Consider the following 20,072-nt stretch of genomic DNA (forward strand, 5'->3'; position numbering starts at 1 on the left):
TAATATGTACAGCAGAATACATCTTGTTAACATGAAAAAAAACCCTCACCTTAAATAGTTTCTTATGCAAAAGCATATGCTGTTACACTTTTAATATATACAGCAGCTCATTTTGACAATATGTCTACCTTTTTATTAAGAAATACTTGGATAAGCAGCAAAAGATATTACTGGATTATGTGAAATAAATTCTGTTAGGTAAAGAAGAATCATCATTCAAGCAGAAAGACTTATGGAGTCAGCACTCAAAATCCACACACTCCATTAACCATGCCACCGGTCGTCAAGCAGAAGGAGGTAAACCTTCATTGGACAAGCAGAAAGGAAGAGTCCTCAGAGTGTCAAGCAAGGGGAGGTCACTCCACAGCCAGCAAGCATCAAAGGGAGGCTACTCCCGTGTGGTGGACCTACCTGAGGCTGGTGGGCCTTGGCTTGAGTGGGCGAGCCGATTCGGACCGTTCAGAGACTTACCCGTCCGAGTGGATCGCGATCCCGAGCTCAGAGGAGAACGCTTCTTCTCTTCTATTTCATTGGTTCCACGCTGTCAAAAGGTAAAAACAATTTAAACCTACAGTCTTGCCTCATCATAATATAATTAGAAACTTTCAACTATTATACAGTTTACTCTGTTCTGATAAGACGACTTCGCTAAAAACACTGAAGGTTAACCATTGATAAACCTCAGAAATGACGTCATTAAGTCAGAAGAAAAAAGAAAGAAGGAAATGCTTTATTTAACGACGCACTCAACACATTTTTATTTATGGTTATATGGCGTCAGATATATGGTTAAGGACCAAACAGATATTGAGAGAGGAAACCCGCTGTCGCCACTTCATGGGCTATTCTTTTCGATTAGCAGCAAGGGATCTTTTATATGCACCATCCCACAGACAGGGTAATACATACCACGGCCTTTGATATACCAGTCGTGTTGCACTGGCTAGAACGAGAAATAGAGCAATGGGGCCACCGACAGGGATCGATCTCACACAGACCGCGCATTGAGCGAGAGCTGTACCACTGGGCTACGTCCTGTCCCTTAAGTCAAAAGGGACATCAATATGTAAAACAGGTCATGGAAAGGACGTTAGAAACAGATAAATGTGTATTTTTAATTTAAAAAGTTGTGTTATTTGTAACTACAAGAATTGTTTGTAATTTCTTTTTTATTTATCAATGCATAATTAAAAACTTTCTGTCGTTATACAATTTACTCTTCTGATTGGACGACGTCACTATAAACACGTGAATGTTACCCTTCAATAAACCTCAGATAATTACGTCATTACATGTACATCGAATGGGACGTGATTACATAAAACAGGTCACGGAAAGGACACTAGAAACTGATTTATGTGTATTTTTAATGTGTTGTTTGTAATTATAAATTAAAAGAAAAAAAATTGTGAATTTATCAATGTACAACAGTCACAAATATTGTAACTGTCATACATTGATAAATGCACAAAAACCGACAAATAATTCTTATATAAAAATTCCTCTGCAGCCTATTATGTCATATGATCTTACGCGCATTACATGACGTAATGTAAATGATGGCATAGCATAACACCACTCTTTTTACAGCCAAATGCTTACAGTACAAAATAATACGACTGTAGTTGCATTAGAAAATAATTATTTTTATACACAACTAAAGCCGCTGCTTATGAAAATATACTATTTCATGTTTACGCAACAAATGAGTTTTACCGACGCCATATAACCGTAAATAAAATGTGTTGAGTGCGTCATTAAATAACGCATTTCCTTCCTTCTTTTTGTGTGTGTAATCTGACTCATGAATGGAAACATTATAGGAAAGTGAAGTTCCGCCATGGCAAGTAAGCAAACAAACATCGTCATTTTTAAGCTAGCCAATCAGTGGCTGTGGAAGCAATCTGCACACAGTGCAGAGATCAAAACAATATTACCCTGTATATTTGAGCCCATATGGGTGATCAATAAATATATGCACGTGCTATTCAGACAAACATGAATTACAAAAATATTTATAAAACTAAAGAAAATCAAATGGAACGCTACAACAAGTAACAAAAACAAATCTGAATCTGAATCAAAAACTAAAACTCAACAACAATAATAATAAAAAATCATAAAATGAAGAGCACATATTGATGCAGAGGATTGTTCTACAAATATCACACAGTGAGGGAGATATGGGTGGCATTTTTCTTAACACAAACCATCCACAGAATTCAATAGTTTGGCAAAACAATTTCCAAAACAGCTCTTGTATCAAACAGGATATACGGTAATACCACTTGTAATATCAGTTTTGGTCCTACAGTTGTTTTTTCCTGTTCCAACCAGACCGATAACTCATATATGAAATGCCAGTCTCTAGTTTATGTTATCCTCACCATCAGGAAGTGCCATTCAGGAGTAGCCTATGTGGAAGCAGTAGTTTTTCCCTTTCAGTCTAGACAAGTAGGTTTTGTTTTGTTTAACGACACCATCAGGAAGTGCTATTCAGGAGTAGCCTATGTGGAAGCAGTAGTTTTTCCCTTTCAGTCTAGACAAGTAGGTTTTGTTTTGTTTAACGACACCATCAGGAAGTGCTATTCAGGAGTAGCCTACCGTATATCGCTGTGTATTAGCCGACTCCATGCATTAGCCGACCCCCTAGTTTCACCCTCCATATCGGCTTTAAAATTATCGACCTTGTATATAAGCCGACCCCCCTATATAAAACTAACCAAGTCAGATGTCTGTGTGGTCTCTACAAAATGACAAAGTACATCTGCTTTCAAACGTCATTTGTCACAGCAAACTTATCCGGAAGCAGTAGCCGATTTCTATTTATAGAAACGGTGTCCGGTTAATTTATTTCTCGTAAAATATAAGTACCGAGATAGCGAAATATACCTAAACATTCTTGATTGCAGCCACACGTTAAAAACACAGTGACTGTTTGCATTGTTGATTGTGCTAATCGGTCTTTTCATTACTAGTCGGCTATACCCTACCATACCCAACCACCCGTGTCGATTAATCCCAAGCCGACAAACAAAACAAATGAAGCTGGAACAATTAACGTGTTCACCGGTTTAGTAAGCAGTTTTGTAATGACACGTGACCTGCGAAGTTTTCCGAAATTGTTTTGATCGGTCACTATTTATTGTTGTTTAAACAGATAAATATTACTAAATAACTTTTAAACACCAACATTTATTAAAGATGAACATATATATACAATTTTAATATCTTTTATTTGTAATAGCTTGTGTTAAAATGCAATATTAAACCTTTATGAAAGCGGAAATGCAGAGCACAATAATGACAATAGATCGAGTCGAGCCGTGACGTCACTATTCTAACTTTACATTTCCAGTAAAATGTTGACTCCTTAGATAAGCCGACCCCAGCCTTTGACTTGATAAATTTTGTATCAAAAAGTCGGCTAATACACAGCGATATACGGTATGTGGAAGAAGTAGTTTTTCCCTTTCAGTCTAGACAAGTAGGTTTTGTTTTGTTTAACGACACCATCATGAAGTGCTATTCAGGAGTAGTCTATGTGGAAGCAGTAGTTTTTCCCTTTCAGTCTAGACAAGTAGGTTTTGTTTTGTTTAACGACACCATCAGGAAGTGCTATTCAGGAGTAGCCTATGTGGAAGCAGTAGTTTTTCCCTTTCAGTCTAGATGAGTTAAGTTCTGTTTTGTTTAATGACACCACTAGAGCACATTGATTTATTAATCATCAGCTATTGGATGTGAAACAGTTGGTAATTTTTCACAGTCTTAGAGAGAAAACCCACTACATTTTTTTCATCAGTCGCAAGGGATCTTTTATATGCACCATCCCACAGACAGGATATAGAAGTTGTGGTACACTGGCTGGAACGAGAAATAGCCCAATAGGCCCACCGACGTACAAATGTTCCTAGGTATTGTTAAACTCCCTTTTTTTGTTTCCTAGCATCAAATAATAATAAAATAGTAGTACCGTATTTGACTAGGAATAAGCCCCAAGACAAAAAATGTTTGAAACACTAGTCTTGAACCCACATTTATAAGACTCCCACGGATAATGAATCTGAAATGTGTGAAACACTAGTCTTGAACCCACATTTATAAGACTCCCGCGGATTATCAATCTGAAATGTGTAAAACACTAGTCTTGAACCCACATTTATAAGACTCCCACGGATTATCAATCTGAAATGTGTAAAACACTAGTCTTGAACCCACATTTATAAGACTCCCTCGGATAATGAATCTGAAATGTGTGAAACACTAGTCTTGAACCCACATTTATAAGACTCCCGCGGATTATCAATCTGAAGTGTGTGAAACACTAGTCTTGAACCCACATTTATAAGACTCCCGCGGATTATCAATCTGAAGTGTGTGAAACACTAGTCTTGAACCCACATTTATAAGACTCCCGCGGATTATCAATCTGAAATGTGTAAAACACTAGTCTTGAACCCACATTTATAAATGTGTGAAACACTAGTCTTGAACCCACATTTATAAGACTCCCGTGGATAATGAATCTGAAATGACCACAAAGAAGTTGGAAACCCACGAATCCACAGAAATTTAATATCCCTGATTAATAACAAATGGTACTGTGTAAATGATAAATCAGATGTGGTATTAAGCTCATCACTTTTCTGTCATTTACATCCTACTTCATTTTCATCTGTTACAAAAAAAACCCACCTGGATAGCCCTGGCTATGAATAAGCCCATCCCTTGCAGGGAACATTTTGCTACACAAGTTTCAGAGATCGCTACTCAATTTTAAAAAATTAAACAGTAGTTGCTAATCAATTTTCAATCGACTAGAAATATCGCTAATCAAGATTTTAAAAACAAAATGTTCCCTGCCATATTAATAATGAGTTGTAATAACTGTCTGGACTGGTGCTTATAGAGCCTTTACAGTCTAGACTTGACTCTAACAGAGTCTGAGACAGTAATGTCATGACAACTCGATACAAACTGCATGCATGTGACGTCATTAGAGACTGAGTCTAGACTTGACTATTAAGAGTCTGAGACAGTAATGTCATGACAACTCGATACAAACTGCATACGTGTGACGTCATTAGAGATGGAGTCTAGACTTGACTCTAATAGAGTCTGAGACAGTAATGTCATGACAACTCGATACAAACTGCATGCATGTGACGTCATTAGAGATGGAGTCTAGACTTGACTCTAATAGAGTCTGAGACAGTAATGTCATGACAACTCGATACAAACTGCATGCATGTGACGTCATTAGAGATGGAGTCTAGACTTGACTCTAATAGAGTCTGAGACAGTAATGTCATGACAACTCGATACAAACTGCATACATGTGACGTCATTAGAGATGGAGTCTAGACTTGACTCTAATACAGTAATGTCATGACAACTCGATACAAACTGCATACATGTGACGTCATTAGAGATGGAGTCTAGACTTGACTCTAATAGAGTCTGAGACAGTAATGTCATGACAACTCCATACAAACTGCATACATGTGACGTCATTAGAGATGGAGTCTAGACTTGACTCTAATAGAGTCTGAGACAGTAATGTCATGACAACTCCATACAAACTGCATACATGTGACGTCATTAGAGATGGAGTCTAGACTTGACTCTAATAGAGTCTGAGACAGTAATGTCATGACAACTCCATACAAACTGCATACATGTGACGTCATTAGAGATGGAGTCTAGACTTGACTCTAATAGAGTCTGAGACAGTAATGTCATGACAACTCGATACAAACTGCATACATGTGACGTCATTAGAGATGGAGTCTAGACTTGACTCTAATAGAGTCTGAGACAGTAATGTCATGACAACTCGATACAAACTGCATACATGTGACGTCATTAGAGATGGAGTCTAGACTTGACTCTAATAGAGTCTGAGACAGTAATGTCATGACAACTCGATACAAACTGCATACATGTGACGTCATTAGAGATGGAGTCTAGAGTTGACTCTAATAGAGTCTGAGACAGTAATGTCATGACAACTCGATACAAACTGCATGCATGTGACGTCATTAGAGATGGAGTCTAGACTGGACTCTAATAGAGTCTGAGACAGTAATGTCATGACAACTCGATACAAACTGCATACGTGTGACGTCATTAGAGATGGAGTCTAGACTTGACTCTAATAGAGTCTGAGACAGTAATGTCATGACAACTCGATACAAACTGCATACGTGTGACGTCATTAGAGATGGAGTCTAGACTTGACTCTAATAGAGTCTGAGACAGTAATGTCATGACAACTCCATACAAACTGCATACATGTGACGTCATTAGAGATGGAGTCTAGACTTGACTCTAATAGAGTCTGAGACAGTAATGTCATGACAACTCCATACAAACTGCATACATGTGACGTCATTAGAGATGGAGTCTAGACTTGACTCTAATAGAGTCTGAGACAGTAATGTCATGACAACTCCATACAAACTGCATACATGTGACGTCATTAGAGATGGAGTCTAGACTTGACTCTAATAGAGTCTGAGACAGTAATGTCATGACAACTCGATACAAACTGCATACATGTGACGTCATTAGAGATGGAGTCTAGACTTGACTCTAATAGAGTCTGAGACAGTAATGTCATGACAACTCGATACAAACTGCATACATGTGACGTCATTAGAGATGGAGTCTAGACTTGACTCTAATAGAGTCTGAGACAGTAATGTCATGACAACTCGATACAAACTGCATACATGTGACGTCATTAGAGATGGAGTCTAGAGTTGACTCTAATAGAGTCTGAGACAGTAATGTCATGACAACTCGATACAAACTGCATGCATGTGACGTCATTAGAGATGGAGTCTAGACTGGACTCTAATAGAGTCTGAGACAGTAATGTCATGACAACTCGATACAAACTGCATACGTGTGACGTCATTAGAGACTGAGTCTGGACTCTAAAAAGTTTTATAAGCACGGGCCCTGGGCTTATTGCCAGTGTAATACGGTACACAACAAAATGTAAACGTAAGATAAAGAAAGTAAAAACACAACACTAAACACGAAATACCCGTGACGCAGAAACCTTAGACACGTAGTTCTGAACAGCCTCTTTCTGGATGTGTTTCAGTTTTGACTCCTCCAGCCTCTTCTTGAGAATCTGCGACTCAGACTGATGCTTGTTGCTAAGCGCCTGTTGTTTCTGTTTGAATTCATCTTCCTGCTGCTGAAAACAACAAAAAACACCAAAACATACTAAAATCATAAAATATTTCAGAAGTTAAATTTCATTAAAAAAAATTAATTAGTTTACTCAGGACATAAACTTGATTCAAAATGGTAACATGTTTTAATTTAAAATCCAATAGCCGATGATTAATGACCCTAGTGCTCTAGTGGTGTCATTAAACAAAACTAACTTTTATTATTAACTAATAATTCTATTTTAAACAGTGACATTTTAAAAAGAAATTAAGACTGACAATGTATATGTTGAAATCCCATCACTTCAAAAGATGGATATGAAAACATGTCATGCAAGGTATTACTCTGATATGCGCAAACATTTCATGTAAGTCACTCAAAAGAAGTCACTAAAAGAAAAAGTTCATGTAAGTCACTAAATGTCAACAGAAATTTGTTTTTATTACTCACAGGAGCAGATATTAAATTTTTCTAACATTCCTAAAGATTCAAATTTAAAATTTGACTGCCTTGGACCGTTTGTGTGGATTGCCCATATAGACAACTGAAACAAAACCCATACAGAGACTTACAAAAATACCAGTGACAAAACATATAATATAGTAGTCAATTATAGAGGTTTTGCAACAATTTTCCTGAGAACTAAATTTCAAAGTGTTTTCTAGGTCACTGAGAATCGGTGATGAAAATAACCTGAAGCATTGTCAGCAGTGTACGAGTTTTCAAAATCGCCGCCATTGTTACCTGTTTATATACGGTGAAACACTTCAAAACTGGACACCAAGTGAAAAGTCTGATTTTAAGAGGGATTCAGTTTAGAGAGGTTCTGCATTGTACTGGTATTTAAACAGGGACTGTAAAAAATATCTGGTTTTGAGGGAATTTCAGTTTACAGACACCCTGGTTCGGAGAGGTTTTACTGTACTAACAATTATCATTATCCACATGGTTCAACATAACTGAGTTAATAAAAACCACACAAAGCACACGTTTAATAACAAGTGTAATTCTGTAATCTGAATAAAAGCAACATCATAACATGATGTTGCTTCCTCAGTCCTAGCTCAGACTGTGCATGTGAAATATGATGTCATTTCATCATCTCCTTCTAGTTGTGGTTAAAACATTTTGAGACGGCCCTTGTTATTCATATAAAAATATCAATAATAAAAAAATGATTATATGCACGTGTGAGTTGTACTCATTTCACGAAACTTGCGTCAGAATTCATGTATTACACTCGCAATACAAACATCCTGACACTTGTTTTGTAATATCAGTATGACGCACAAGCCTGTATAATAATCTCGCTATTTATGTTCTGTCCAATTTTAACCCGGAGAAGGATTATTAAAAAAAACCCGAAAGACTTCTGTAACGTACTGGGTTCACAGTGTTGTTTCGTTTCGTCGATGGCGGCTGTATGCGAGAATTTGTGTTGGCCGTCCCTGCTCTATAACCCACTCGAGATGTGGCAGGGCTCGAAACACCCGACCGGTCTCCAGCCCTGGCCCGTCTAACCACCGGAGATGACTGGTTTGAGCCGGTTTTGTCCGAAGACTGGAGTCTCGTAACCAGTGGTATGTTTGATATTGGTGTAGTGGCAGGGCTGGTGGGAATTGAACTCTGAGAGCTTATGGATGTCCGAGGGCTGGCATTTGTCGAGACAGAGTCAGCTGATGTGTTGAACTCTTCAGCAACGCCACTGGAATAAAATAAAATAAAACTTAATACATAGACATAGAGAACAACTAGTTAGCGATGTAGGATATCGGCTCTATCCTGTGTAGGTAAGAATGGGACATTCCACAATGTTTGCTGAGTGGAATTTCCTATTTGGCCTGAACAGGACAAAGCCGATATCCTACATCATTAACTAGTTATTACTTTTATCCTGCAGTCCATAAAAATTATGGGGAATAGCTATTATTTCTGTTATTTAATCTACAATGTACAATGAGCGATTCTGTAATGTAGCTATGCATGTAACATCACATGACTGATTTCAAAAGTCATAATCTGCTAGTATACGTTTATGCAGGTACAGTAGTTGCAGGATTTACTGAAATAAACTGATACTGATTATATAGATTAGTTCTTCAGCATATTATAAAAAGTTTGATTCAATTGTATTTCAAATCAGGGTGCCATCAAGACAATCTTAATTTTGTTAAGATATGTAGAATTTAAATGGTTGTTCGCCAAATTGCGAAATGTGAATTTTAATTGAAGTTTGTGAACATGCGACATTTTAAAATTACAAACTAACTTAATACAAACAGCAAACATTTCTTTTTAAAGAGATTTTATTAAGTACATTTTGTTTGACCTGTTTTCTGACCAAATCCTCCAAATTACAAAAGAACTGTGTTGGTACAGCTTAAAGATAATCATCAATCCAAATCACTTATATATATGGCCATGATTTCTCCTTTTTTGTCATTAAAATTTGTAAAAAAATAATTCAAAAGAAGAAAAGATTATTTTTAGAAATAAAGGCAAATTAAATAAAATTATTAAGAATGCCTTCTTACATTCATAGACCCAGTGATTTTCTGCGATCGTGAAAAACCGACGGAATTCACAGAATTCCAATTGTGAAACAGATTTACGATTTTCCACGAAGTTGAAAAAATTAATACCATTTTACTATTGCATTACCCAAAATGATCGCGCCCCACTGTAAAACTGACAATTGGCCCGTGTGCAGTACTACTGGCAAACGGGTAGTGTCGTATTTACCGGGGCTACATTCAGCCAGACAGAACAGAAAAACATCCGCTAGACTGTATTATGCGGTTCACGGTAAACCAAATGGCCACGTTGGGAACCAAATACTTCGCCAACGTTAGCGAAACGTTTGCTGGCTGAACTTGGGACTGGTTTACTGCTTAGTCTGTTTCGCCTGCGCAGACGGGACAGTTTTGTTTTTTCAGGAGTAAGTTCAGCCAGCGGTTTGTTGCTAACACTCGTTTTGGAAGACTGATTTTTAGGCTACACATTAAACCGAATGACCACTTCGGGAACCAGTCAAAATATGTTTGCAAACGTTTAGCAAAAAACGGCTGGCTGAAAATTACATTGTTACTTTATTTCCACTGTGTCATGCGCATACTTCACATTGCAAACAACGTTAGATTGTCAAAGCGGTGATAAAAATAAATGTTTACGTTTTGTTAACACTGAGCCCCGTTGAATAAAACAGTGCACTCAGTTGTTGGACAATTATGCTTTATGTAGTTGTTATAATTGTAAACTTTGCTCCGATTTTTCGCTACTAATTATGAAGGCCTATTTTGACTTAACAACAAATAGCGACGCCAGCCAATTTTCGGACCCTTGTTTTGGTTTCGTACAAAGCAAATAAAACAGACCCAGTGGTAATTTTTTTTTTTAATATGATATATTTGACTAAAGGTACTTTTTATTTTTTTCATCTTTTAAAACTTAAAAAATTAATATTTTGTCAAGAAGTATGAAAAATTAAAAAGTAAACAGCGTTGTCTGCCTGTTATGTTAATTTGTCACAACTTGTGTTATTTAAATTGTTAATTAGGCCTACATATTGTATTCTGAAACGGATATGAAACAGAATTTACAAAAACATGAAGTGAAAAATAGCTTTTTTTTAAAACGGAAAACCATTGGGTCTACATTCACAATCTACTTTTAAACCAGTCTGGGTTGCAGCAAATGTTTTATTTTTGTTGTTGTTTTGTCCCCCCCCCCACCCCCACCTCATATAAATAAAGAAGAACTTACTTTCGGTTGATATAACTGAGGTTATCAATGTGTGAGTTGGTGTTGTTTTGTCCCCACCCCACCCTCTATAAATAAAGAAGAACTTACTTTAACTTGATATAATTGAGGTTATCAATGTGAGAGTTGGTGGTGTTGTTGTGGTTCCCCCCACCCCACCCCCTATAAATGAAGAAGAACTTACTTTCGGTTGATATAATTGAGGTTATCAATGTGTGAGTTGGTGTTGTTGTTTTGTCCCCACCCCACCCCCTATAAATAAAGAAGAACTTACTTTAACTTGATATAACTGAGGTTATCAATGTGAGAGTTAGTGTTGTTGTTTTGTCGCCCCCCACCCCATATTAATGAAGAAGAACTTACTTTCAGTTGATATAATTGAGGTTATCAATGTGAGAGTTAGTGTTGTTGTTTTGTCTCCCCCCACCTCATATAAATAAAGAAGAACTTACTTTCACTTGATATAATTGAGGTTATCAATGTGCGAGTTGGTGGTGTTGTTGTGGTTCCCCCCACCCCACCCCCTATAAATGAAGAAGAACTTACTTTCGGTTGATATAATTGAGGTTATCAATGTGAGAGTTAGTGTTGTTGTTTTGTCGCCCCCCACCCCATATTAATGAAGAAGAACTTACTTTCGGTTGATATAATTGAGGTTATCAATGTGAGAGTTAGTGTTGTTGTTTTGTCGCCCCCCACCCCATATTAATGAAGAAGAACTTACTTTCGGTTGATATAATTGAGGTTATCAATGTGAGAGTTGGTGTTGTTGTGGTTGGTATTAGCCTTCCTGACTGTCGTGTCGGAGGTTGTCCGGCGGTACTGGGCGTTCTGCACTTTCTTCTCCTCCTTGAGGCTCTGTGAGGTTCCAAGCTGCTGTTTGTTTCTAGATACAAAAACAAATGGGAGATTAATGTCAGAAATATAATTTTCTTCTAACATTAATTTCCTTCAGTACAATATTAACAGTGATTCGGTACACTATTAACCCCATTTGATGTAATACTAACCTACCTTCATGACAATATTAACCTCGTTTCATGACAATCATAACCTCACTTCATGGTAAACTTAACCTCCCTTCATAGCAATATTAACCTCCCTTCAAGACAATATTAATCTCAGTCCATGGCAATATTAAACTTAAATTCCACGAAAAATCTTAACCTTATTTATGACAATACTAACCTCAACCTTTCTACATGCCAACATTAACCTCAATGCATGACAATATTAACCTCACTTCATGCTAATATTGCCCCAACACAATCAACACATTTTTTTAAAAACACTTGACTGAACTCCAAAGACTTTAAAAAAAAAAGAGCAAATAGTACATTTATTTTATTTATTTTTAATCAGAACAAAAACAAATACTGTCACTAAGTTACCAGTACTCGCATATGAAAAAAGAAGAAGTTTGTTTTGTTTACCAACACCACTAGAGCACATTGATTTATTAATCATCAGCTATTGGATGTCAAACATTTGGTAATTTTGGCATATTGTCTTAGAGAGGAAACCCGCTACATTTTTCATATTAGTAGCAAGGGATCTTTTATATGTAATATCCCACAAACAGGATAACACATACCACGGCCTTTGATATACCAGTTGTCGTGCTCTGGCTGGAATGATCACATATGAAGTAATCACACATGTTTCATAAACATTCTTGTACTGTACCAGGTATACCTATTACCATAACAGAATTATATAATTTTCCTGAACCACGAAATGATGTTTAACACACACACACATATATATATATATATATATATATATATATATATATATACCACTTCCCAAAATGCAAACACACATGCCCTCTTTCCAAACCATACGGTTATAACTGTCTTCATGCACCCAATAACAGGCCCATAGGAACGGGGGGGGGGGAATTTTTGTTGAACACTATATAAATAAAGGAAAAAATATGACTTGTACCCCAAACTTTAAAATGGCTGTGACCCCCCTCCAGAGGTTGTGTCCCCCACTAAAAGATATTGTTCCTACGGGCCTGAATAGTCACTTATTCTGTTAAATACCCAGTGGTAATATACTAGATGTAATAAGCATTGGCACCATACATCTCATTGGTCATATCATCTGCCACATCACCACAATCTGACTTAAACGATGCATCATACATACAAACAATACGGTATGACATTAGTCTGACCTACACGTATATTTAATACTTAAAGTTTTAAATATGAAAAATGAAAAATAATGCAATAATTTAGACCTAGACGTAAATGCAAAAATTTAAATGTAAAACCAAAATGTACACCTCCAGTTTAAGTGAAAACTAAATAAATGCAAAAATGTAAATATCAAAATGACATTTTTAAAATGTAAAAATAAAATGTGCACACTGTCAATCCCTGAGAAGTAACATCTATCAGCTTTCATGGCTTTTATTTTGTCAAGTTTTCAGGTACTTTACAAATACAACTTAGTGATATCATATATTCATTAAAATTATTCAATAAAAAAAGAAAAAAAGAAGATAAAAGTGAAATGCTTCAAAGAGAAGAAAATAAAACAATAATAATATTTTTATCTTAAACAATTCAACATTGTAGCAAAAAATATTCAAACAAAAACAGTGGGAAACAAATACAAAATATTTAAAAAAATGAGTGAAGTAAACAGTGGTTAATAATTAATACAGTGATGGCTAGCCAGTATTCAAGGAAAGGAATATTTGTTTAGAACTTTAAAAACAATTTGGCACATTTTAAACAATGGCTATTTCTTATGACATACGACTATTTTGATACTTGGTCGATCTCTCTCTCTTGACAGAGAGAGACAGACAGACAGGCACAGACAGACACAATGAAACAGAAAGAGATCGAGAGAGAGAGAGAGAGGGGGGGGGGGGGGGCCTTAAGCTACTCTTTCAAGAGCAAGAGATCTTTTCTGTGCCCTTTCTCAGACAGGACAGTACATACCAAATATGGCAAATCTATTGTCTTTCTGGTTAACTTTGTTTTTGTTGTAGTTCCAGAGGTTTATTTAATGCAAAACTAAAAAGGTATCCATTTCGAGAACTAGGGTCATAACTTTAATGTCAATGACAGTCCAATGTGTCACGGTGTAATTAAACAAACATTCCTTTCCTTTAAAAATAATAATAAAAAATTAAAAAATTAAATGTGTACCTGTCATTGTGACTATACCAAAATCTAGTATTTATCTTACAATATATATATATATATATATATTATTACAATTACACAAATAGCACACAAAACACAATCCAGCAGGCCTGCACAATAGCCACAAATGAGTGCCCATATAACAGCACAGATTTTCAAACCAGCACATAGAAAGCCATGACAAAGCCAACACAAAAGCACACAATTAATAATTACTCCTCCCAACACAAGAAAGCTGTTTTAGGGCCATTTCAGAATTAATATCACATGGGGGGGGGGGGGGGGGGGGGGTAACAGGTACTGTATTATTCTAATGATAAAATAAAGAATTCAGAGAAAATCTGAACAATTGTCATCTCTGAATTATCTTCCTTCACAAAAATAAATATTTCTACATAAAAGCCATATTTTAGGTAATTTAGATGGCCTTTATAGACAGGTTGCACTGTTAAATTATTTTGGCATTAAAAAGTTTTCATATATCCACTATCCATCAAAATATCTTGTCCCCCTCCTTCCCACCCTCAGTAATTATTTCTGGAATGGGCCCTGTGAGAAATAAGAGATTTCATGTTTTGCTTTTATGTATAATTATCACTTAGAAAGTATCCTGCATGGCTCTGCAAATTGCAGGAACCAGGAACGGTGAGGGATTATTCACACTCCCCTCCAAATTCACATGGACATTTTCAACAGAGCATCCAAATTCATTGTCTTGCGATATAATGTTTAATTTTATTTAAAACTTTATATGATTCATTGCCTAGCACCACTTCAATAACAAAAGACACACATTCTATTTCTTCACCATATAAAACATTACATTAACTATCACATATATTTTTATTTAGTTAATAACAAAATATTTAGTAAATTTTGTTTAATAAAATAACAAATAAACGGTACAATTAAACATATTTGATGTTGTATTGGGAAAAAGCAAAATGTTACACACACACACACATACACACAAAACTACCCACAATGCACCAGCACTATAAAATGTGAGTTGATACGGATGTGTCGTTTACCTATAAGCCCATTCTTTGATATAGGTGCTGTACTGCTCATCATACGAACTATCGAAGCTACGCTCAAACGACGAGTCATGACGCAAACTGCCATACTCAAACGACGAGTCGTGCTTACGACTGTACTCAAACGACGAGTCATGTTTACGACCATACTCAAATGATGCGTTGTGGTACGTCGAGCTATAGTACCCATCATGCACGGGAGAGTAGGCAAAACTGAAACAAAAAGTCTGCATGCAAAATTCAGGTTCACACAATCCTTAAACCTGAACTGGGTAAGGAAAGGGCAAAAAAAGAAAAAAAAAGAAGTAAAAATCAGGCATCGAAATAAACACAGGCCAGATTTTTCGTCCTTGCTGTAAATACAACAGGCTAAAATACTGAACTAAGCTCAGGTAACTCTGGTTTACAATGAACTATAAATCCAGGCATGTGTGCTGGAATTTTAGTGGAGGTGGGTCTAGACTGTGGCAAATGGAACTGATGAGGGTGGGGTGGGGTTTATCTCATACCCCCAGGAAAATATATTGTAAAAAAAAAAAATATAATAAAATTGCAGGGCAAGGGGGTGGGTTCTGACCCCCTAAATCCATCCCCTGCAAATGTGCCTGAGATTATGTCAGATAAACTTACATGCGTAAAATTATTCAGATCAGACATATTTTGAGTGGAGATCACAACTGGATTGTTAATGCGGAATACAGAGTTCAGTTGATCTCTTCTCTCAAAATGAATCTGAACCAAGAATCAGCGTTAAACTGTCAACGAGAAATCGGACCATCATGTCTGGTCACCAATGTAGAGGTTACCACAAATTAAGAATCTGGGGCCTAATTCACTAAACTCTCACAACTTTGTGATCTCACAGTGCAATGCTAAAAGACTTGCAAACAGCATACTCTGTTGTCTAGCTGAGCCTAAGAGACCTTTGTGAATTAGGCCCCTGGTAATCCATAGCTTAAACGACAAAATTTATCAAGTTTACTGTTATCATTATTCTTACTACTGAAGTCCTTCATAAGCAGACGAACACCCTACTCTTGTTGTTGTTCTCAGTATACTGATTCAATATTTATACAGTGAAACCTGACTAAACCAGATGCTGAACAAACCGGAGTCCTGTCAAAACCAGCCAAGTTTCTAGTTCCCAAATTTTCTAAATTCTAAAATGTGACCCTTTAAACACCTGATCCTGTCTAAAATCGGTTAAATAGTAGACCCCAGAGTGATCCGGTTTAGACAAGATTCACTGTATACGACATCTTATACTTGATTATCTCACACCCAGTAGCTGACGTAGTTTTTCTGCTTGGTTATCGTTAAATATTTATTCATTAAACAAATCAAAATATATATGCGATTTCATTTTAGTTTAATTGTAAGTTGTCGGGAATAAAATAGCATTCTCAACTTGGAGGGATGTAGAGTGGCGATCATATAGTAACCTCCCAGTAACCCAGACGACCATTCTTCATTTATTTCGATGCCTGCAAAAGCTAAATTTTCCAAAACAAAAACCACGTATTCTATAAATAAACTGTTAATTTTATGTTAGTAGACAAGCAGCAATAGTAACCAAGCCTGTATGCACTATATGCAGAGTTGTAAAGCAGAAAAAAGGATATGCATGAAATAATTGGATTACTTTGCATGAATAGAAATAAGTTTGCTTTATACAGCACCAAGCTAACAGCTAGCTTTACATAACCCCATTAAATGGCCATGAAAGTCAAACCTTGATATGTTAAAGTATACAATAATGCTTTTCACAAAATTTCACATCAATAACTTAAGGCACTTGGGGGGGGGGGGGGGGGGGAAGAAAAAGTCTGGAAAACAAATCTGGTTATCTCCAAGTTCAAGGGCTATGAAGTCCGACAAAGTGGGACACATGGACAGACAGACAGACAGACAGACAGACAGACAGACAGACAGACAGGATAGAATGAAAACCTATAGTCCCCTCCAGTTGGACTACCGTATTTTCCCCAAGTATTATGCACACTTTTTTTCTTCCGAAAAATACAGGTTAAAAATTGGGGTTTGCATTATACATAACAATAGAATTTTTTTTTTTTTTTTTTTTTAAATTTCCAGTGATCACCCATAAAAAAATTGTCAATCTGTATTTTACAGGTTATTGACAGTGTTCATTACAACGAAATGCCAAAACCCTTTTAAAAATCACTTTTCACTTGTGACGGTTGTAATAAATGTAAATAAAAGTAAAAAAGCATCCATACCTCCCCAAAAAGTACACAAAAATGGACCGTAAATAGTTGTAATTTCCATGAGTTAATTCGGCCATTTCCATCAAATCAGAAATATACGATACTACTATAAAATTAGAAATCTTACGCATTCACGTTAGACACGAGAACCAACTGTAATATGCTATATTTTTGTTTTTATTTATTAATTAGTCATTTACAGTGTATGGGTATATAATTATTTTATTGATTTATGCATGTGTTACATGTAAGTACGCAAGTACTAGCTTATGTTTTGTGTGACATGTAGGTCTATGTACACAAGTTACTCTTACCTAACTTATGTTTTGTGTGACATGTAGGTCTATGTACACAAGTTACTCTTACCTAACTTAAGTTTTGTGTGACATGTAGGTCTATGTACACAAGTTACTCTTACCTAACTTATGTTTTGTGTGACATGTAGGTCTATGTACACAAGTTACTCTTACCTAACTTATGTTTTGTGTGACATGTAGGTCTATGTACACAAGTTACTCTTACCTAACTTAAGTTTTGTGTGACATGTAGGTCTATGTACACAAGTTACTCTTACCTAGCTTATGTTTTGTGTGACATGTAGGTCTATGTACACAAGTTACTCTTACCTAGCTTATGTTTTGTGTGACATGTAGGTCTATGTACACAAGTTACTCTTACCTAGCTTATGTTTTGTGTGACATGTAGGTCTATGTACACAAGTTACTCTTACCTAGCTTATGTTTTGTGTGACATGTAGGTCTATGTACACAAGTTACTCTTACCTAACTTATGTTTTGTGTGACATGTAGGTCTATGTACACAAGTTACTCTTACCTAACTTAAGTTTTGTGTGACATGTAGGTCTATGTACACAAGTTACTCTTACCTAGCTTATGTTTTGTGTGACATGTAGGTCTATGTACACAAGTTACTCTTACCTAGCTTATGTTTTGTGTGACATGTAGGTCTATGTACACAAGTTACTCTTACCTAGCTTATGTTTTGTGTGACATGTAGGTCTATGTACACAAGTTACTCTTACCTAGCTTATGTTTTGTGTGACATGTAGGTCTATGTACACAAGTTACTCTTACCTAACTTATGTTTTGTGTGACATGTAGGTCTATGTACACAAGTTACTCTTACCTAACTTATGTTTTGTGTGACATGTAGGTCTATGTACACAAGTTACTCTTACCTAACTTATGTTTTCTTTCTTGAATATATCACTGTTTTTGCTTTTAGTTAATTTTGGTGACCGGGGGAAAATGGTACATCTTGCATTCACCGTCGATTTTGTGGTTTAAAAAAATGATGTGCATTATATTGTGGTTCATGTTTTTTTTCTTGGAATAAATGTTCAACGTGGGGTTGCACATTATACACCGGTGCACACAATACATGGGAAAATACGGTAGTAAGCATATACTTTTTAAATGTTTTACAAAGTAATGTTAAAAGTTTGTTTTGTGTAACAACACTACTTCAGCACATTAATTAATTACTGGCTACTGTATGTGAAATATTAGGTAATTCTGACATACAGTCTAGAGGAAACCTCCTCCAGTTTTCCATCAGTAGCAAGGGATTCTTGATATGCACATTTCCTCACAGGACAGCACATACTATGGTCTTTGATATACCAATCGTGGTGCACTGGTTGGAACAAGAAAGACACTAATGGGACCACCGACAGGGATCGATCCTAGACTTGCCACACATCAGGCAAGCACTTTACCACTGAGCTAAGTCCCATCTCTGGGATCTTTTATATGCATTTTCCCAAAGAAAAGCACACACCATTGCCTTTGATATACCGGTCATGGTGCAATGGTTGGAATGGGAAAGATTGTTTTACACAAACATGAATCTGTCAGCTTGCTTTACATATTGTTTGCTTTACAGAAAAATGTAAACAGGAACATGTAAACAGAAACGTAACATCTCATACACTGAACGACAAGCTCTTTAACAAACACAGATATCATGTAGACCTATACACCATTCCGTTAATCTCGGGCTGGCAAATCTGTGTTAGTTTCAACCCCTGAACACCCCAATTCAAAAGCTTAAAACAAACATAAGTAGACAGAAAATGTTTCCAACAAATAAAATAAAGAAAATGAATAGTAACAAAATTAAATAAACTTTCCTTTTGAAACTATGAAGTTACCAGGGTTCATCATAGTGGGTGATTTGGAAGGTAATGATGTACAATAAAACCTGCATATTAAAGCCGCTGATCCATAGTTTGTTTAGGCAGTGTAAAATATGTTCAGCTATTCCAGGCTTGTTGTTTAGGCAGTGTAAAATATGTTCAGCTATTCCAGGCTTGTTGTTTAGGCAGTGTAAAATATGTTCAGCTATTCCAGGGTTGTTGTTTTTTACCATTACATGTAAGTTTTAGATTAAATTATCAATTTTGGCAAATTCAATGTGTATTCAGACATTAAATTTGGGGATTTTTAAAAAAGGTATTATGCCAGAATGGTAAAAACAATGATATACAAATATAGATATTCTGTGATTCCATCTCGTAATCTTACACATTCTGACCTGATTTCTGTGATTTGTGGAGGCACTGAATTCAGCTACATTTGTAGCCTGGTATCTGGTTGACCTGGTGTTTGTAATAGCTCAAAATTAAATTTAGACAATAAAGAAAAAGGTACGTACCTCTGAACCTAGAATCA

At 36.2% G+C, this 20,072-nt stretch overlaps 1 protein-coding gene across 10 annotated transcripts in view; it reads right to left on the minus strand.

Annotated features, from left to right (window-relative positions):
- Nucleotides 1-20,072, minus strand: part of LOC121369111 (leucine-rich repeat and calponin homology domain-containing protein 2-like) — a 139,321-nt gene that overhangs the window by 26,016 nt on the left and 93,233 nt on the right. For 5 of the 10 annotated variants that reach the window (XM_041493991.1, XM_041494033.1, XM_041494000.1 and 2 more), the window contains 5 exons: nucleotides 15,146-15,364; nucleotides 11,672-11,833; nucleotides 8,572-8,893; nucleotides 7,055-7,210; nucleotides 412-541 (listed from right to left, as the gene is read on the minus strand). In XM_041493991.1, coding sequence (XP_041349925.1) covers nucleotides 412-541; nucleotides 7,055-7,210; nucleotides 8,572-8,893; nucleotides 11,672-11,833; nucleotides 15,146-15,364 — 989 coding nt within the window. The remainder of the gene's footprint in view (nucleotides 1-411; nucleotides 542-7,054; nucleotides 7,211-8,571; nucleotides 8,894-11,671; nucleotides 11,834-15,145; nucleotides 15,365-20,072) is intronic. The other 5 variants (XM_041494042.1, XM_041494024.1, XM_041494009.1 and 2 more) reach the window with 4 other exon arrangements.

This window comes from Gigantopelta aegis, chromosome 1 (assembly GCF_016097555.1).
Source record: "Gigantopelta aegis isolate Gae_Host chromosome 1, Gae_host_genome, whole genome shotgun sequence".
Classification (NCBI taxonomy): domain Eukaryota; kingdom Metazoa; phylum Mollusca; class Gastropoda; order Neomphalida; family Peltospiridae; genus Gigantopelta; species Gigantopelta aegis.